Consider the following 20,248-nt stretch of genomic DNA (forward strand, 5'->3'; position numbering starts at 1 on the left):
GAGGACCTCAGCCCAGCGTCACCTGTGTGTAGGGAAGATGTATGCTGTCATGGCGATCCACGGAAAGCGCTGTGGCCGGGAGAAGCTAGGCAGGCTGCCTGCGGGCAAGAGAGGTGCCTGGGAGGCCAAAGGGAACAAGGGCGGAAGCAGCTGGAGCCAGGACAGGGGAATAGGTGGGGCAGGCCAGGATTCCAAGGAGAAGAAGGGAAGCCCTGCTGGTGTGAGGAGACGCCTCTTCTCCAGAGGCCCTGCACGCCTTGGAAAGAGCCCAGTGCTGGCAGCAGACAGCTCAGGCCTTCCCGGGTAACCGGGGTCATGATAGCACGTCTCTGGCCCTCAGCCTCTGTCTGCATGTAGAGAATGCTACCAGCTGCCTGGCGGGGCTCCTGGGCGTGCAGGCCTGTGGGCAGTGCAAACTCCAGGGATGATGCAATGGTGTGCCCGGGCCGGGGTGAGGCTTCGGGAAGGAGGCATCCTTGCTGTTGTCTTCCAAGGGGTGGGTGTGGGGCTCTGGAGGGGGAGCCTGCCCCAGGGAGGCTTGGGTGAGGAGCTGAGCACACCCCAAGCAGCTCAGACCTCTGGCGGCTCAGGCCCCTGGCAGCATGGTGTGCCATGGGCCAGGCTGGCAGGAGGTGCCCTCTACCAGGGGCACCCACCTGTGTGCCCACTGAGCATGCGGTAAACATGCTGGTGAATGGGGACCCTCCCTGTGCTCTGCCCGCCATACCCAGGGGCTTGGTAGGGACCTCAAGAGGCCACTGACAGGCACTGGGCTGCTGAGGAGAGGGGGGCGGGGACCCTGTCTAGACATTGCCTGCCAAGTAGCCAGAAAGGGGCTGAAGGCTGGGCAGGGTGAGAGGGGCTGAGCAGGAAGGAGCAGGCAGAGCTGACCTGTGCCTGGGCTGCCATTCAGCGCAGGTGGGAGTGCGTCCCACTCCGGCCCAATCCTTGCCTGATGGATTTTGCCCCTTGGGAGCTGGTCCCTGGGAGTTGTGGGCCTCATTTGTTGCAGACTTAACCAACACCCTGTGGCCGGCCTAAAAATACATGCCCTTTCTGAGGCAAAGGACGGCCTGGCACAGCGACCAGGCCACCCTGGCACAGCGGCCAGCCTGTCGGAATCCATTCCAGAACTGGTGCCGCAGGCTGTGGGAGTGCGGCAGGGACCAGGGGCGAATGTTTCGTCCTGTTTGGCCTGGCTGAGCCCCCTTTGGGTGTAGTGAGGTCTACTGTGGGCTGTGGCCCTGGGTCCCCTCTTAGTGGACAGAGCCTAAGGTCCTGCGGCTGTCATCTTGCCCCACCCCCACCTTCCAGGAGCTAGTGAAAGGCCTGGGGGGCACCGAGGGCTGGGACCACGTCTGCTCCTCCAGCCCCCCTGCCCCTGCCCCTGCCCCTGCCCCTCCCCCCGCCGTCCTGCTCCTCACCTTCTTTCCCTCCGACCGTCCCTCCCTCCCTTCTTCCTCAGCCAGGACCCCACCCTTCTTCTTGGATCCAGGGGCCGCTGGCAGGGGTCCCTCCCGCCTGGCCCTGCCCATTCCGGTTCACCCCTGCAGACCCGGCCCGTGGCTGCCAAGGACAGGCGCGAGGCACAGCAGCAGACAGACCCAGGGGGCTGAACAGTCGGATTTTATTAGCGGCCTCAGAGCAGTCCTGTGGCTTCCAAGCGACCAAGAGTTCAATTTCTGAGTACAAAGTCGTGCCCACGTGCACCCACCCACACAGAGGAATCCTTTAAGGATCATAGTGGAGGCACCCACCCTCCCCAGACAGTCCACTGTGAGCCCCAGCCAGACCGCCAGGCACATTCGGAACCTTTTGGCCACGGCCCACAGGGTCCTCCGCGCCTGTCCAGGCTGATCACTGTTTCCTATGAGGATACAGCTTGAGTTCGGCCTTCACAAAAGGCAAATGTGCCCTCGGCACAGCCCGCCTGCCAGGGGTCCGCCCAGCAGCAACGGGCCCTGAAGAAAGTCCTCTACGGCTGGGGGCACCGGCGTGCCAGCCCCAGCGCTACAAATATCATAGAACCCCGGGCGGCCGGGGACTTCGCAGAAGTCACTTGCTTAAATGCAAACACAGAACAACCCCATGGGGTCAGACACTTGGCAGAAGCTGGGCCCTGACTGTCCTAAGCGGCAGGGACTCTGCACACACATTCTCTGAGAATAGGACTGCTGCGGGCCGGCCAGCCTGGGGCCGGAGCCTTCCGGAGAAGGGAGCGTGCGAGCCCGGGGCGGACGGCGGCGGGAAGGCGCTTCCCTACGGGCGAGGGGAGCCGACTTGCCCTCTGGTCCTCGGGCCGCGCGCCCGAGATCCCGCCGGGTCACCAGGGCCGCCAGAGGCCGCAGGCGGGCTGGCGCGCGGCGGCGGCGGCGGTGGCCTTGGCGGAGGGCGGGGGCGCGGCGCCGGCCGCCTTGGGCTCCTTGGCGGGCGCGGCGGGCGCGGCCGGGGGCCGCTGGAAGTGGTACAGCAGCTTCATCTGCGTGTCGCTGGCGGCGTGCAGCGTCAGGAACTGCACGGCCTCCTGCAGGCACCACGAGTAGCCTTCGCTGTAGTCCTGGTGCAGGCTCTTGGGGCCGGCGGCGGCGACGAAGGCTGCGGGGAGACGCGGTGGCGGTGAGCGGGCGGCGGGGCGCGGGGGGAACTCGGGGCGCCGGGGTACGGCGGGGCGCGGGGGAGCCGGGCGCGCTCACCTTTGCTGTGCTTCAGGTAGCTGACGGCCATCTCCAGGATGTCGGCCTTCTCCAGCTTGGAGTTGGGCTGGTGCCGCGCGAACTCCTGCTCCAGCAGCAGCTTCAGCTGCTCGATGCTGCTGTTGATGCGGTCGCGGCGCATCTTCTCCACCACCGGCTTCCGCAGCTGCGGGAGGAGGCGGCGTCAGGCGGGGCGCGGCGCTGGGAAACCCCCGGGAACCGCGCGCCGGGCGAGGCTGGCACTTACTCGGTTTTTCTCTTTGGGGCTGAGCAGCTCCACGGCCACGGTGCTGGGGGCCATGCCAGGCGCGGAGGAGGCGAGGAGGCGAGGCGGGAAGGCCGGGCAGGGCGAGCGGGAGCGGGCAGGGCCAAGCGCGTCCCGGGCTGGCGCGGACACTGGCCCGGCGCGCCGGCTCCCCTTATATAGGCGCGGGCGGCGGCCTGGCGCCTGGGGTCCGGGCGCCGCGGCCGTTCCCACACTCCGCGGCCAATGGCCGCGCGGGCCGCACAAAGGCGCCGGCCCATTAGCGCACGCTAAATTGCCTGTGAATTGGCGCGGGCACAATGGGCGCTCCCCAAGGAGCAGGTGGGCCGCGCCGCACAATGTCCCGGCTGTGGGAACGCGCTCGCCCTCATTAGCATCCCGGGGCCTGATGCCGGGAGCCCCGCGCCTCAATATGCTGCCTTTTCCCAGGCCGCCAATCGGGGAGGGGGCAGGAAGGAGCGCCCCCTCCCCTGCCCTTCCCTCCGCTCCCCCCTCCCTCTCCGCAGCGGCTTCCCACTGCTGGCTGGCGGAGGCCAGAGGCACAGATTAAGGGAAAAGCTGTGGAATGAACAAGTCCGCGGCTTCCTGGGGGATGGGCACCCCCTTGACGGGGGACCTGCTGTCCCCTCCAGGGGAGGGGGGCGGAAGGGGCCACGCTATTAGGATCAATCCTACTGTCCTCTGTTACAAGTCCCCGGACTGTCACCTGGGACTCATGACTTCTCCAGAGCTAGAAAATGGGCCTTTCGCCTTCCTGGCTGGGCTCCCGGAAGCTCCAGGAAGCTGGAGTCCGTGCTCCACGTGGAGCCCGGCACAGGCAGCTCTTTCCGTTTCCTGCACCCTGTCCTCCTGGGAGCACTGGGGCTGCTCCAAGAGCTGGCAGGTGTCCCTCACGGGCCTCTCCCTACCCCAATCTGGCCAGGGATCTGACCATAGTGTCCCAGCAGCTCGGGAGCCCACACCTGGTGCGGCCCGTGTTTGTGCATGCCACACTGCACCTCGTTCGCAGCCGGGCACTTGTAGGCCTCGCTTTCCGCTGGCATTTTGCCAGTGGGTAGGGAGTGGGTGCCAGGTGGCAGACTTGAGGATCAGAGGCCGTGCCAGCCCTACATCCCCTGCCCCCTCCATGGGATGAGCTAATAACCCTGGTACCTGGCCAACTGAGCTGTGTGCCAGCAGCCGCTGTGGGGCAATGAATCCCACCCCGGGTCCTTAGGAGAGGGTCCCTCGGGAACCACCCAACCCCCAGCCCGTGGTCACAGTTCCTCTGATGCTCTGCAGCAGAGACCAGAAGATTCAGGGCCTGGGCTGGCTCCTAGGGACAGGTTGGGACCCTGCCAACTCCTAGCGGAAGGGCCTCAGTCCCCGGAGCTGGGGCTGGCATCAGGGCTGGTTAGGCAGAGTCTGTATGCAGGAGTAGGGTTCCCTAGCCAGCTGGCAGGGTCCAATGAGGAGCCTGGCCCTGAGGCTCTTGGCAGTGACCCCCGACTCTGTGTGACCCGCTTGGTGGGCCTAGCTCCAGGAGGCCCTCAGCACAAGGATGGACCGTCCAGGGGGCAGCCAGGACAGTGCTGGGTCAGCAGGGAGGTGCAGGACCTCAAGCCAGGGCAGAGTGGCCCTCCCGCAGGCCAGCGGGACGCCACTGTGAAGGGTTAGGCTGGGAGGCTCCCAGGAGGAAATGTCAGGTGACTTTGGAGGTGGCAGGAGGGGCGTCCCTATTCACCCTCTGATACATGCCCCTGCTGGATTCCCACAACACCTCCCTTGAAGGGGACTCATGCCCCAGGCTGGCAGAGGGAGGCGGCAACACTGGGGGCCGGGACTGCCACACCCTGAAGTGGGGGCTCCTCTCTGAGCAGGTGGGTCCCACCATGACACTCTGGCCCTTGATGGATGCAAGAGTGCAAAGCCGTGGGGGGGGGGGGGCGTGTCCAGGCTACATGCTCACGCCGTGGCTCCCACACCCCTGGGCACTGATAGCAGCTGGCACTGCCCATGGGCCACAGACCGCCGAGCTACACGGGGGAGCTGGTGGTGTTCAGCGGAACCATTTCACAGCTGAAGTGGGGTTCATGTGGCAGCAGTCACATTGTGGCGTGTCCCTTGCCTGGCAATGGGCTCCCTGGGGTTGGACTGGGGGTAGGGAGGGCAGGAGAACACAGTCGTGGGTGTGATCATGACCTGCACCCTGCTGGCCCAGGGCCAACACTGAGGAGGTGCTCAGCTAGGGGCCAGAGGATTCAGGAGCGCAGGCAGGTGGCCCCAGCCACACAGGCCCTGGCCACCCCCTCTGCCGGCAGGAAATGGAACCTGAGCCACGTGTGCCCTGACTGCCTGGCTGCTGGCAGTGGGACCCGGGCCTACACCCAGGTGTAGGGGTGGCATCCTGGTCAGGCCCTGCTCCCGCAGGCTTTGGAGGGGCAGGTAGCTGGGGCTTGTGTCCTGGCCTGGTCCCTTCCCCTAAGCCAGCTCCTTGGCCCACAGGAGACACGTGCCGCCAGGAGATGTGGTCCGACCCCCACCCCCACCCCCACGGCCTGCCCACCCGCAGTGGGCCGGGACGGTGGCCTGCCGGAGGTGAGGGTGGTGGGTGGGCCGTGGGGGGGCTGCCGCCTCCTGCCTCCTCCTCCCTCCCCCTGGACTGGAGCAGCTTTGATCCAATTTTCAGTTGTGGGAAATATGAAATCAATGGTGTTGAATCCCGGCCGGATGAAAGGCTGGTTCCCTCCCTGAGTTCGGGCCAGATGGCAGCTCTGGCGGCCTCCGAGGCACACGCCTGGCCTTTGTGGGCCGTTTAACACTGTGAATGGGGCCAAAGTGTGGGAAACTCGCTGGGCTCCCGGCTCACACCATCCACGGTGGGCTGCGGAGGAGGCTGGAGGAGGGAGGGGGGAGGCTGCTCCAGGCTGGCGGGCTGCGCCACGCAGAAGCGCCAAGCGCAGCGGACGGGTGGGGGGCTGGGCTCCTCCGTCCTGGCGGCCCCAGCAGCTCGGTGTGGGATGGGGGAATTCTTCCCTGGTGGGGCTTTGAGGAGGGAGGGAGTTTGTCTTGTGTGGACTTCTCTGAGCCCCCCACCGTGGAGAGCTCAGTAAGCCTGAGGGGCTTGATGGTTGCGGTGGGGATGGCACATCCAGGGCTGATAATGCTCCTCCCCTCGGCACACACAGCCACTGAGGCAGGGCACTTTGCAGCCATCACCACCGCCCATCTCCGGAAGATGTCCTTCTCCCCAGGCTGAACCTCTGTCCCCCCAGAGCACCGACTCCCGGTTCCCCTCCCTGGCATGGCAGCTGCTGAGGCAGGCGCTTTGCTGGGGGCTAGAATGCAGCGCCTAGAACTGTGCCCCGTTTCCAAACCCATTCGCTCGCCCCGCACCACTCCCCTCCAGGGCTGCCGGCAAAGTGAAGAGCTCCTCGGAGGGGAGCGGCCCGCTGGGGCCGAGGGTGGCGGTGGGAAGATCCAGGGGCTTCTGCTCCCAGCTCCAAAGGAGGCCGTGATGCTGGGAAGTCCACTGGGGCAGAGGCTGGGAAACAGCCTGGCAGTCCTTCAAAAAACTAAGCACAGAATGACCGCAGGACGCAGCAGCTCCACTTCTGGGTCCACGCATGACAGGCCGGAAAGCGGGGCCTCGGGGAGACACGCGGGTTCCTTCTTCAGAGCGGCGTGGCCCCGAATCCATGAGCTGGACGCTGCCCCAGTGTCTGTGAACAAACACATGTGGCCCATCCACGCTGTGGACCGTTGTTCAGCCTCAGAAGGGAAGAGAAGGCGGTTCTGACTCTGGCCACAGCAGGCCTGCACCGTGAGGACTCGGAGCTCAATGACGAAAGCCATCACAAAAGGGCGCACCTGTGTGACTCCGGCACAGGGGGCCTTAGCGGCGTCAGATCCACAGAGACGGAAGGTGGGGTGGGGGTGGGGGAAATAGGCAGCGAGTGTTTCCCAGGGACAGAGTCTTGGCTTGGGAGAGGGACATTTTCTGGAGGTGGACAGCGGTGACGGTGGCACATCTCGAATGATATTCATGCCACAAAGCCGTACGCTGGGCAGCGGCGGAGATCACTGTTTTATGTTATCTATATTCTGCCACAGTTGGAGAAAACAAAAAGAAGGACTTTTTCCAGATCAGAACCGCGAACTCCCTCCTGCTGCGCCTCCCCATCCCGGCAGCGTAGCCCCCAGTGCCCCCCAGGCCCCGCCTCCTTATGGCCACACCCTGCCGCCAGTGGAGAAATGAGGTGCGGCACCGTGCACTCCCCACCTGGCGTTCCTGTCCCCACGGGTTTCCAGCTTGGGGTGTGGAGAGCAGGCAGGCTGGTGGGGGTCCAGAGCCAGGCCGACCTCTGGGGAAGGAGGGTCAGGGGTAACCACAGCTCCCAGCTTTTCCCCTTCCCGCCCCGGAAGCCCTTGCTGGGGGCTCTGGGTGGAAACTGCTTGAAGCTTGCAGAACACCCTGCTGCCTGGGAAGTGAGTTCAGGGAGGTGGTCCCGTTCTGGATTTCAGAGACAGCAGCCTCCTCTATGTCCAGGACCCTGCCCGCACGGTGACCTGTATTGCCCTGGGCATATCCGCATGTGGGGCTCGGCCATCGCCCCGCCCACTGTCAGCAGCCAGTCTACCTGCTGCAAGGAGCCACCGACCTGTTTCCCCAGGTGTGAACAGATGCAGCCGGCCAGGTGTGACCCCGAGTCTGACCCGCAGTCAGGGAGGACACCTGTCCATGGGAGGGCGAGCGTCTGCCTGGAGAGGAGCGGGCGCCTTGTGGCTGCTCAGTTGGGCTGGGGGCGGAGAGGGCTTGAGATCTCTCTTGGGGGTGGGGAGGGGGTTGAGCTCTCTCTTTGGGGCTCCAGGTGGGAGCTGCAGTGGGGGAGGGAGGAAAAGTCCCCAGGCTCTGGGCACCTGGGAAGCACCAGGTGGAACATGGAAACCGGGCTTCCTGCACCCACCCTGCAAAGGACGCATCCCTGTGCTCACTTTCCAGCTGGGGTGCTGGGGGCCGAGGCTCACAGAGTTTGTTAAGCGAGGTGCTCAAGGTCGGATCATGTACTCTGGGTCAGCTAACAGAGGAGTCAGCGCTCAGTATTTGCCACGTACGTCATGCGTACTTGCCAGTTTCGACTTGACTATGGAGCCTGGAGGTGGGCACTGTTCATTTCCTCGTTACCCTGAGAGGTGCCCACACCACACAGCTGGTGAGGGTCTGCCCTGAGATGGGCACCTGTGGTGTCGTGTGCACTCTTCTTCCTGAGGAGCTGGTGGGGGGAGTGGAGGAAGGTGAGGGGTGTGCGGAGCTGGCGGAGGGGGCCCGGGGCTGGGAGGGCGTTGGTGAGGGATGGTGTGGCCTCCCCTGGCTGCCTGCAGCCCTCCACCCTCTGGCTCTGGGAGAGCCAGACATCGATCCGATCAGTGCTGGGAGCTGGAGCTCCAGATGGCTGGTGGCCTGCACGGACCCGCGGACGAAGGGAGGCTGCCCTTTGTTGCCGGGGAAGGCCACCGGGAGTTCCGAGCGTGGGAGCCGCTGGCTGCTTGGCTCCTCTGGGCTCTCTCTCGTCTTTGGGGGTGCTCCATGGGGGTGGCGGCACCACTGTGAGGCCAAGAGTGAATCCTCAGCTCTCTCCACGCCCTGGCCCCTCTCCTAGGCCGGTGGTGGCCTCCCTGTGGCCTCGGTTCCTTGCACCCCTCCCCTCCTTAATGAAGAACTGAACCAAAGACCTGGGTCCAGAAATGGGGCTGGTCCCAGCCCCTCCCCACAGCCAGCACCCTCGGTGGGCGGCTTCGCTTCCTTTGGTCAGCAGATGCCTGGGCACATGTGCTGAATGGGACTGAGGCTTGGCTCCTCCGAGGGGGCTGGGGACACGCTTACCTGTGGGGGACTGGTCCAGCATGGAGCTGCAGCGAAGCCAGGCACAGCAGCTGGGCTCTGCTGGCAGAATTGGCAGCAACACCCCCCCCAGCAGAGCAGCACAGTTTGGGGCATAGATTTGGTTGATTTTTCATGTCCGTGTTTTCTTGAATGAGCACTTACGGCTTGTGCAGGTTTTGAAAGGGCTCCGCCACACACCACACACGCACACCGACACACACACCGACACATGCACACAGACATGCACACTGACACACGCACACCGACACACACGCACACCGACACACCGACACATGCACACAGACACACGCACACCGACACACACGCACACCGACACACACACCGACACATGCACACAGACATGCACACTGACACACGCACACCGACACACACGCACACCGACACACCGACACATGCACACAGACACACGCACACCGACACACACGCACACCGACACACACACCGACACATGCACACAGACACACGCACACCGACATGCACACTGACACGCACACCCACACACCCCGACACATGCATACAGACACACGCACACCGACACATGCACACAGACATGCACACTGACACACGCACACCCACACACCCCGACACATGCACACTGACACACGCACACCCACACACCCCGACACATGCACACTGACACACGCACACCCACACACCCCGACACATGCACACTGACACATGCACACCGACATGCACACACACGCACACACACGCACACCCTCATGTGCACACCCACACACACCCACACACACCCCGACGCACACCGACACACCACTGACACACACGCACACCAACACATGCACACAGACACGCACACTGACATGCACACCCACACACATTGACACACCACACCGACACTACCGACATGCACACACACGCACAGACACACGCACACAGACACACGCACACCCACACACACCAACACACACCAACACACCACCGACACACACACCGACACACGCACACACGCACAGACACACGCATACCGACACATGCACACACACGCACACTGACAAATGCACACCCACACGCACACATCGACATACCACACCGACACACACACCGACACACACACACCCTGACGCACACTGACACACGCATACGCACACACTGACATACGCACAGACAGACACACGCACACCAACACACGCGTGACACAGACACAGACAACTGACACACACAGACACGCACACAGACACACACCGACACACACACTGACACACACACCGACATGCACACCGACACGCACACCGACACGAAACACACACACCGACACAGACACTGACACACACACACCGACACACACTGACACATGCATACACACGCACACACCGACATACGCACACCGACACACGGACAGACACGCACACAGACACAGACACACATGACACACGGACACAGACACACCGACACACACATAGACACGCACACAGACACACCACCGACATGCACACAGACACGCACACTGACACACTGACACCGACACACACACAGACACACACATCGACACACACACACACCGACACACACACCGACACATACACACACACCCCCGACACACCGACACACACATAGACACGCACACAGACACCGACACACACTGACACAGACACATCGACACACACACCGACACACACACCCCCGACACACTGACACACACAGACACACAGACCGACACACACTGACACACAGACACACACATGCACACCGACACACGCGCACACACACACACGTGCATCCACATGCTTAGGCTCCTGCAGGGGCCCCCGGAGGAAGTCACTGCAGTTTCGGGAGGGCGAGAAAGCATCCCTGAAGAGGAAGTGCGTGACCAAGAGGGACTTCCACGGAGGACGGTGAGGTGACTGAGGAGGGCGTTAGCGAGTTCTGGGTGAGGAGGCAAAGGGCACAGCAGGGATCAGCTTGTAAGAGAGGCCAGGCGAGCAGGACCCACGAAGGAGGCTCCTGGGTATACACCCGTGTGAGTGCGTCTGCGCCTGTGTGTGTGTGCCCATATGTCTGTGTGTACCAGTGTGTGTGTGTGTGTCTTCGTGCCTGTGTGTGCGTGCCCATATGTCTGTGTGTACCAGTGTGTGTGTGTCTTCGTGCCTGTGTGTGTGCCCATGTCTGTGTGTACCAGTGTGTGTGTGTGTCTTCGTGCCTGTGTGTGTCTGCCCATATGTCTGTGTGTACTAGTGTGTGTGTGTGTGTGTGTGTGTGTGTCTTCGTGCCTGTGTGTGTCCTGTGCGCGGAGCCCCTCCTGTGTGCTGAGCCCCCCAGCATGCGGAGCCTTCCCTGAGCGTGAAGCACGCCCATTTGCTGAGCATCCCCTGTGTGCCAAGCTGCAGAAGGGCTTCGCATCTGCAGAGCACCTCTGTGACTTTGGATTACTGTAGGGTCCAGCGCTGCAGGTTCTGTGAGCTGCTCCCGGCTGGTGCAGAGATGAGAAATTGTAGAAATAAAAGACACAAGACAGAGATAGAGAAAAGAGTTTGGGCCCAGGGGTCCACTGCTACCCAGATCGCAGAGGCCAGCGGAGACACTCTCACTTTTTTTGAGTTGCAAATCTGGGGGCAGGGTAGGTAGGGTGTGGCAGTGACAGGGTCAAGTACATCCCCTGTCACTCAGGTAGGGGCTCAGGAATTTCTGGCACCTGAAGTGAGGTAAGGAGCCTCATGCGTCAGCACCTTTCCCATACTTCTCAAGAAAGAACTAAAACATGAAGATTATTATTACGATTGCTGGTTATCTTTTCTAAGAAAACAGGAGCCAGGTGCAGAAGCAGAACATGAGAGTGGACATGGAACATGACTGCTGAAGCCCAGCGTCACCTGGAGACAGTGAAGCCCCCGATGTGTGTGGGTGTCCTGACAGCCGTCAGGCCTTACCGCAAGAGCTTGGAGAAGCGGAGTTTCCTCCAAACTTCCCCAGGAAGGAGCCGTCTCCGTCATCTTGGACGTCTCCTTCACTAACTGGCTAAACAGCGGCGCTTTCCCAGCGCTGGCGCTGCCGCCCAGCCGAGGCGCCCTCCAGCAGCCCTGGCGCGGGCGGGACAGGGGGCTTAGAGCCTCTCGCCTTAGGGTCATTCATTTCACGATGTCACCCCAGGCTCACACTTCTGACCTGAGAGGAGTTAGTAAAGGAATTAAGCTTATCTGTGAATAACTAATAACGACTACGGTTATATTTCTAATTACTTTCTTCTTCATTATTTATACGGAAATAGGCTGAGGCCTTTTGCTCCTGCCACGGCACTTACGGGATCTCCCCCCTACAAATTATGATTATCAAGCCCATTGTACAGATGAGGAAACTGAGCCTTCACAAGGTAAAGGGACTGGCCTGCCCAGGTGTGCTCCCGGCCCCGCACAGGGGTCAGCCTCTCAGCTTGGACTTTGCAGCAGCTCCCCAGGCTCTGGGTTGTTGAGGCCAGGAACACAGACATCTGCTTAAACCATCTCTGTGGGGCCTCCACATACCCCTCTGTGAACTGGGTGCCTTCCAGACCTTGCCTGCCATCTCTGGTGGCACCGCTGACAGCCAGACAGTAGCCAAATCAGCGGCTGTGTGGACTAGCTCCGCCAGCAGGCGGGGCTCTGCAGCAGGTACCACAGTTTCTCAGCTCTCCTTTTTCTGTGCCTGTGGAGACACAGACCACCTTTCTGCAGGCTCCTGCAACATTTCAGGGGTGTGCTGGGGTGCAGCTCTGGGCTGCAGAGTCTGGGAGCAGCTTGACCCTACAGGGGCCCCCCAGGAACGTGTTTCCTTCTGAGAGGCCCCAGGGCAGGCACTGAGTGGCTTGGTGAAAGCAGCAGGTCCAGGCCAGGGCTGGGGTCTGCCCTTGTCTGTCTCGCCTGGAGACTGGTGGATGCGCCCCACTCCTCTCTGAGCCTCAATTTATGGGTCTATAAAATGAACTTTCCAGGCTGGGTGCCGTGGCTCACGCCTGTAGTCCCAGCACTTTGGGAGGCCGAGGCAGGCAGATCACCTGAGGTTGGGAGTTCAAGACCAGCCTGACCAACACGGAGAAAAGCTGTCTTTATTAAAAATACAAAAATTAGCCGGGCGTGGTGGCGCGTGCCTGTAATCCCAGCTACACAGGAGGCTAAGGCAGGAGAATCACTTGAACCCAGGAGGCGGAGGTTGCGGCGAGTCGAGATGGTGCCACTGCACTCCAGCCTGGGCAACAAGAGCAAAACTCCATCTCAAAAAATAAAAAATTAAAAAAATAAAAATGAGCTTTCCGCTGTCAAGGCTTACCACCTTGGTCTCGGGGGGCCTGGCTCCAGGTTGCTGGAAGTGAGACCAACCTTGAGGATGGCTGGGAAAGAGGTGGGCACTGCAGTAGCATCTGCCCCTCCATGCCCGGTTGCCCAGCCCACAAAGAGCCTCTATGCACGGCTGGCCACCTGCTGTCCAATCCTCACCTGAAATACGGCCTGTGGCCCAAACAGGTGTCCCAGCACCCTGCATCTGGCCAGGGGCACCGAGTCCGTGGGCAGGACCCTTCACCCACCTCCTGCTCTCACACCAACCTGGCCCCAGACCCGGGACTGGGAGGTCTGAGCAGGGAAGGGGGGCCTAAGGCCTCGAGCGAGAGCCCTGTGGGCGGCCGGGCCAGGCTGTGGAGGTCCCATTGCCAAGGCTCGTCTTGGCTGGGGTCTGGTTCTCTGCAGAGGCTGCAGGTCTCCAACCCACAGACTCAGATTCTGTGGTTCAGGGGCATGGACCCTTCTCCCCGCCGGCCGCTCAGCTTTGAATTCCAGTGACTCACCTACTTAGGAAAGAGTGGGGCTGAGGAGGCTTCCCCTCCAGGCTGTGGTGAGAGCCTGCCGGGTGCTCCGGCCCCAGGGCCCTCTCTCATCTGACTAAGGTGAGGCTCCATCCCTCCACCAAGGACCTGAGGCTGGGCTCCCCACCACAGCCCTGACCCCAAAACCTCGGGGAAAGGCCCTTGCTAGAGAGTCAGGGTGTACCGGCCCCCACAAGCTGAAGTACTTTGGTGCCCCAGGGTGGGCCTGGGTTCTCCAGGGCTGCTGGGTGGGGCTGACACCCGAGAGGCCATCGAGACAGGAGCTCACACCCCTGCGCAGGGCACACCAGCTGCTCTCAGGGCACCTGGAGTCTGTGGGGATGGGGTGGGTGTTCCTGAAGCCAAGGGGGCTCCTGTGGCCCATGGGGGCACCCCCCTCAAACAAACAGACTACAGCACTCCAAGTCCCAGGCCAGGCTTGAGACCCCAGCTTTGTGCACCAGTTCAGGCCCCACCTTCTCCAAGGGACTGGAGTCCACATCCCAGAGGGCATGGGCACAACCTCGGGCTCCCCCTGCCCAGCCTTCCGGGTCTCAGTTTCCCTCCTGTAAAGCCAGGCTGCTGTGGAGGCCATGGGGGCACCTGTGGGTTGGCTCCCCTGGAGTGCAGGGGTGGGTGGTGGGAAAGCCCTCGGCCCGCGGTCTCACGGGCGGGCGCTGGGATTAGGGGCCGACCGGAGCCCACGTGGCCTCGCCCCACCCCGCCCATCTCCCCCCACCCCCTGCATGGCCCGGGGCAGGGCCGGGTCGCCGTCCCAAGCTGGTTAAAAACCCCGTGGTGTCAGAGAGCAGCTCGTTCCCAACCTCTGAAAGGCAGACAAGCCCTTTATTGCTCTATTATAACGCGGAGCCAGATGGTCTTTTGGGAGTTGCCCCCCCGCGCCCCCCGCCGCCGCCCTCATTCATTCAGAGTCAGACCCCGGCACTAATCCCGAGGGGGGGGCCCAGGCACGCTTCCCTCGCCGCCCGCCCGCGCAGTGTGGGAACCGCCGGCCAGCGCGAACCCACAGCCTGCTGGAGGGAGGGGCGCCGAACCGAGCACCAGGAAGCTGGGGAGGGGCGGAGAAGGGTGGGCACCGGGAGAACTCTGAGTCAGGGGCTGAGGGGCTGCTCAGAGGCTCGTCCCTGTCCCCCAGTCCCTGGTTCTTGGAGGCTGGGGAGATGGGAGCAGGGAGGACTCCCGGGGTTTCCTTTGGCTGTGCCTCAGTTTCCTCATCTGTTAAATGGGTGCCCTCATGACGTTTTGGGAGGATCCGATGTTGCTGTGTGTAAAGCTTTTGGAAGAGGCGTCTGGGCCTCTCAGTGATTTTGTTCCACTCTCTGCCCCCACCCAAGAATATTTTCTACATTTTCCTCTTTTTTTTTTTTTTTTTGAGACACGGTCTCCGCATGTTGCCCAGGCTGGTTTTGAACTCCAGGGCTCAAGCAATCCTCCTGCCTTGGCCTCCCGAGTAGCTGGGATTGTAGGCGTGTGCCCCCGTGCCAGCCAGTCTCAGCACCGGCTGAAACAAATACTTGGAGAAGGATATTTCACAACATGTGAAAAAGATGAAATTTGAGTTTCAGTGTCCATAAATAACATCGTACAGAGACACAGCCAGCGCCACACCCGCTGCTACCCAGCAGGGCCACCTCCGGGCATGACGCCCGTGGTGTGGGAGGACAGGCGTCTGGCCACGTGGCCTGCAGTTACTGCTCGGCCCTCTTCATGAGCACCGCCCCCCCCCCCCCCCAGTGAAGAGCCTCCCACGGCCAGTGTCCAGGCAGAGCCACGCAGAGCCAGCCACGGCCGGGAGTGCCCCACTCCTCTTGGTTCTGGGGCTGGCATGGGAGCCTCAGGAGGGGACTGAGCAAGTGGCCACACTGTTCTGAGGCTGGACAGGGAGACAAACTGAGGCCCGTGGAAGCCCAGTGCCCGGCTGCCAGGTAGCGGCCAAGGCTGGAGAGAAGCCTGGGCTGGGGCGGAGGGGGCGGGGCACCTCACCCACCCGGGTCGGCTCCTCCTTTGGTCATGCGGCCCTCACGCTGGCCACAAGCACTTCCTGGGGTCCCCGCCACAGAGCGCAAGGTTCTGCTCTTCCACCGCTGGGAAAGACCCACTTCGTACTGAAAAGCGCCCCAGCTCCCCTCCTGGCTAGACCCGCAGCCCCCATGCCTGGCTGAGACCTGGGCTGACTTCCTGCCTTTTCCCTACAACTGATTATTGAGGGGGTAGCCTGGCTGATTCTTGGGGCTCCCCAGACAGAAACAGGGTGGGGTCAACACACCTTCTGGTGGGGGCAGAGTGCAGAGGGGGCAGCCCCGGGACAGTGCTGAGGGCTTTGGGGGACGGCAGCTTTGGGGGACGGCAGATTTGGGGGACAGCAGCTTTGGGGGACGGCAGCTTTGGGGGACGGCAGTGCTGAGGGCTTTGGGGGATGGCAGGCTGTTTGCTCCTGAAGCAGACTAGGCCCTGTGAAGGGCTGGGGTCTGAGCCACACCGGGGGTGGGGCTGTGTGGGGACCCTGCTGGTTGTCAGTTACCCAGGAAGCCCTGGGTGGGGGCCGGTAGCTCTGGGACTCTGGGTCTGGAAGTCCATTCTCTTGTCCCACTGGCCTGCAGGTGTCTGGCCCTTCCTGTGGCCCTGGCCTTGTTGCACTGCCCCCTTGCCAGCTCCCCCCTCATCTGTGCCCTAGCTCTTTGAGCACAATCTGGCCAGGGTGGGGGACCCTCCGTCTATAAGCCTCTGTCAACCACATGTGGGGGGACCAGGGAAATCACAGATGTGGGGCTCAGGTCCCAGTGATCACTTCTCCCTGAGCCTTGGATTTCCGCCCCTCCCTTGATAGTCCCCCCACCCTGGGACTCCTATGCCAAATCTTACAAGGGATGCCAGCCTTTATCAGCATTCCGTTTGGGGCGTGGTGCCGAGTGGGGCTCCCATCCCCGCTGCCATTCCCATTACCATGGGCCAGATGGGGCCAGCTGTCTCAGGCAGGGGCTTCCAGCCCAGCATGGGGGCCATCAGCAGTGACCAGCAGGGAGGACCCACACCTGGAGCACCCCATAGCCACGGACGGGGGTCTCCTGGGACCCGCTGCAGCACAGTGGATGTGGCACCCCGGTCACAGATGGAGGGAAGGGAGGGGAGGACTGGCCAGCTCAGGCGGAGGTCAGGCTGCCAGCCCAGCACAGCAGGGGCCGCCCTTTTACATTAAGTGGCCACTGGGTGCGGGGAACACGGCCAAGAGCTCTGCGGGTCCCTCGGTGGGGGAACAGGAGGGGCTCTGGGATTCCGCACCGCCTCCTCTGGTTGCCCCCTAAGCCTGGCAGAGACTTTCAGCCTCTTGTCCCTGCCCCAGGACTGACATGCATCCTGGTTTCAACCACAGGAAGCTCTGGCTTCGGGAGGGTGCCCAGGGCAGGTTCCAGAAGGTCCTGCTTCCCCTCGACCCAGCCCCTGGAGCCCCCAGGGCTGTGTCGCAGCCTCCCGCTCAGCAGCCTCCAACCCACTGGGCTCTGTCCCCATCAGGCAGCCCTGCCTACCCTGGAGCCACCCTCGGAGCAGAGCCACGGCCACCCGCAGCCCTCCCTCGCCTGAGTCTCCTGCGGGAGGTGGGGGGAGAAGCCTGGCTGTGGCTGCCTGCAGCAGGGGCCGGGGCTGGCACCGAGGCTGTGTTCTGCCCCGGGCACCCGCCTGCTTCCCCTGCCTGGAGGGGCATTTGGTCTGGAGCCCACTCCGGGTGGGTTCCCACACCCCCCCCCACCCTCAGACATTCATCTGGCACAAAAGGCGCGTGCGCAGCAACAAACTCATTCGCCACGGGCTGCCTGGGCTTTGTGTGCTGAGCTCGGGCCTCAGAGGCCATCTGGGGAGCAGTCGTCCCAGCGGGCGGCAGGGCCCCCCCGACAAGCTGCCTTTGAGGCCAGGGAAGCGGCCTCTGCTCCCTGAGCAACCGAGCTGGAAGCCACACACATCTGGCTGGCCCAGCGCCCTCCAGTTCCCACAGCCTCCTGGCTGTCCCCTGCACGCTCTGGCCCTGGCATGGTACTGGGCACCAGGAGGGGACCCAGGCGGGTACCTGCCTCTCTACGCCATACCTGCTGCAGGCTGTGCGCATACGGCCCAGTGGGGAGGGCTGTGGGCTCAGGGTTCAAATCTGGACAGTGCCCTTCAGTAGGTGGGCGCTCTGAGGCTGTTTGCTCATCTGTGCAGTGGCGCTGATAACAGTCCCACCCAAGGCCTGCGCTGAGGGTGGAGATAGAGGCTGAGCACCAGCCACGCGTGGCGGCCTCGGCAGGCAGATCCCTGCTCCGGGCACTGATGGGCTCTGCTTCTGCTCGCCCCTCTACATTTGGTTTCCTGGGTGGGTACCCCCTGCCCACATTCCAGGCTACCTGGGAACTGGCCGGGGGTCAGGGAAAGGCCAGCTAGCCGCTGGCAGCTACACATAGAGCTGGTCCCACCTGCTCAGTGGGGGTGGGGCAGCTGTGGTCCTGGCCCCCCCCACCCCAGGACTCTGAGCAGCTTCTGCCCAGCCTGTATGCAGTAGGAGCTGAGTAGGTGAGCACTTCCCGAGAGGCCCTGAGCACCCCTAAGTCTGCTGTCAGCCCTGGACCTGGCTTGGGTCTGCCCAGCTGTGGGTGCAGCCACGTGGCCCGGGGTGTGTATGGGGGGACTAGCAGCCCCCAGCAAACCCTTCTGCCGAGCCCCCCTCCCCCAGAGGGCCAGAGGCTGGGGACCCTCTGTCTAAGAGTGGGCCCGCGCTCCCGGCATTTCTGAATCTAGGCAGCTGGCTGTGGGGGTAGGGCTGCATGGAGCTGGCTGTCCGAGGGTCTCGCCACGCAGGGGACCCTTCCTGGCCAAGCAACTCCTGGGGCCAGAGCTCAGCAGACAGGACCTCTGTGGAGGCGGCCCTGCCCCCAACCAGGCTGGGGGCGTCCTTGAGAGTGTCCTGCAGACCCAGAGATAATCCGGGCTTTGAGAGGCTGTGAGAGGCTGGCCTGAGGACTTTCCCACAGCCCCACAGAAAGGGCCGGCAGCCAGCTGCTCACCCACAAAAGGCTCCCGGCCATTCATGGCCTCGGGCGGGCGGGGCGAGTGGAGCCGCAAGCACAGCCTACCTGGCCACCCCCAGCAGGACTTTCGGGACAGGGAGGTGCCTCCCTGCTGGCCCCGGGGGCAGGAGGTCTCCAAGGCTGGGGGCCTAGGGGCAGGCTTGTGCAGCCACCTGGGCCAGCTCCCGCCACCTCTCCTTTGACCCCAGACTGGCACCCTTCTTGGGCCCGTCATGTATCATGGATGCCTGGGTAAACGGGGGCTCAGGAGGACCCTGCAGGTACCCGCTGCTGTGCCTGGTGTCCTGCCTCCCCGGTCAGACCACCTGGTGCCCGCCCCCATGCCCTGGCTTTGAATCTCCCCCCGCTGGCACCTCCCCTGCTTCCAAGTCTGGCCTGCTGGGCTCTCGCCCGCCTAGCAGCCCACCCAGTCACTCAGTGCAGGGGGCAGGAGAGGGACCTGTGGGGCAGCGAGCTGGGCAAGGCCTCCCTTGACCACAGGCTCCTCATCTGAGGTGTGGGACGGCACTGCCCCCCCCCCAAGGCTGATGGGAAGACCCTCAAGCGTGGCTAGTTAATAAATACCAGGTTTGGAGAAGCTGGGGTGGGGGCTGCCCCCGGGAATGAGCTGCTCAGAGCACCTCCAGAGCACCTTTTAATAAGAAAGCCAGCCCAGGGGAGGGAGGAGGAGTCAGGGGGCTTCCTGGAGGAGGTGGCTGCTGGCCTGGATTACCAGGAAGTCCACGAGGAGGGTGGGCCTCCTGGAGCAGTGGCCCCGGCCCCCCTGCGCAGCGGCTGCGGCCCAGCCCCTCCCCTGGCCTGTCTCCCCGTTGCTTCCACAGCTGGAGTTGCCCCTGAGGTCTGTGTCATCACCCCCGAGGCGGCCAGGCCTGGGCAGGGGCCTGGGCTGCCACTGCTCCTGGCCAGGCGGGAAGACGGTCAGATGCGGGGTGTTGGGGAGGCCCCGAGTTGGGACCAAGCGTGGCTCTGAAAGGCAGGTCAGGTGGCCAGAAAGCTGGGAGCAGGGAGGGTCAGGTGTGAGGGAGGGACTCCGGGGCGGCGCCTCCCGGTCAGACCCCACGTGTCCCTCGGCCACGCCTGCTGACACCCGCCTGCTGGGGGCGGGGCGCATCCCTATCGCGGCCCAGCCCGGAGCTGGGGGGCGGGGGCCACGCGTCGTCGGGCCCTGGCCGCCCATTGGCTGCGGGGCGTGGGAAAGCGCGCAACACCGACTGGCCCCATAAAGGCGCCTCCACCACCCGGGCCCCGCCGCTGCCTCCCGGCCGCCCTCCGCCCCGCGCGCCTGGCGAGGCTGGGGCTCTGCAGTGAAGCGCGCGGCGGGGGCGGCGGCTGGGGCTGGGGCTGGTGGGCGCTGCTGGCCGCCTTTCCGCTCTCCCTGCTGTCGGAGAAGTTCGTGCGGCGCCCGCCCAGCTCCCCGCTGCGCACAGAGCGGGAGACGCCCCCGGAGAGCCTGGCGGGGGCGGGGGCGGCGCCGGGGGTGTCTGTGGCCTGCGCTGGGCGGGACGCGCGTGCCTCTGGCCTCCCCGGCCCCTCAGCCCC

General features: G+C 63.5%; 1 protein-coding gene and 1 long non-coding RNA gene across 4 annotated transcripts; one reads left to right on the forward strand and one right to left on the reverse strand.

Moving 5' to 3' along the window:
* Positions 1-1,605: 1,605 nt before the first annotated feature.
* HES5 (hes family bHLH transcription factor 5) lies at positions 1,606-3,020 on the reverse strand. The gene is made up of 3 exons (XM_039473477.2): positions 2,941-3,020; positions 2,694-2,859; positions 1,606-2,595 (listed from the first exon to the last, which is right to left on the reverse strand). Exons 1-3 carry the CDS (start codon positions 2,992-2,994, stop codon positions 2,324-2,326), a joined length of 492 nt encoding a protein of 163 aa, XP_039329411.1. The 5' UTR covers positions 2,995-3,020; the 3' UTR covers positions 1,606-2,323.
* LOC141580198 (uncharacterized) lies at positions 2,566-13,061 on the forward strand. 3 transcript variants are annotated; one of them, XR_012512293.1, is made up of 3 exons: positions 2,566-2,616; positions 7,051-7,610; positions 7,940-13,061. It is a non-coding gene; the product is annotated as an uncharacterized LOC141580198 (long non-coding RNA). The 3 variants fall into 3 exon arrangements; XR_012512294.1 differs by lacking the exon at positions 2,566-2,616 and having other exon boundaries at positions 3,161-7,610; positions 7,940-8,096; positions 11,599-13,061; XR_012512292.1 differs by lacking the exon at positions 2,566-2,616 and having other exon boundaries at positions 3,161-7,196; positions 7,462-7,610.
* The last annotated feature ends 7,187 nt before the right edge of the window (positions 13,062-20,248 follow it).

The sequence above is a fragment of the Saimiri boliviensis genome, chromosome 11, assembly GCF_048565385.1.
Source record: "Saimiri boliviensis isolate mSaiBol1 chromosome 11, mSaiBol1.pri, whole genome shotgun sequence".
NCBI lineage: Eukaryota > Metazoa > Chordata > Mammalia > Primates > Cebidae > Saimiri > Saimiri boliviensis.

Excerpts from the sequence above, each read along its gene's own strand:
- HES5 (XM_039473477.2), bottom strand. The coding sequence starts at position 2,994 with ATGGCCCCCAGCACCGTGGCCGTGGAGCTGCTCAGCCCCAAAGAGAAA. Across the intron at positions 2,860-2,940 it reads GCCCCAAAGAGAAAAACCGA|CTGCGGAAGCCGGTGGTGGA; the intron begins GTAAGTGCCAGC and ends CTCCTCCCGCAG. Across the intron at positions 2,596-2,693 it reads CTACCTGAAGCACAGCAAAG|CCTTCGTCGCCGCCGCCGGC; the intron begins GTGAGCGCGCCC and ends GTCTCCCCGCAG.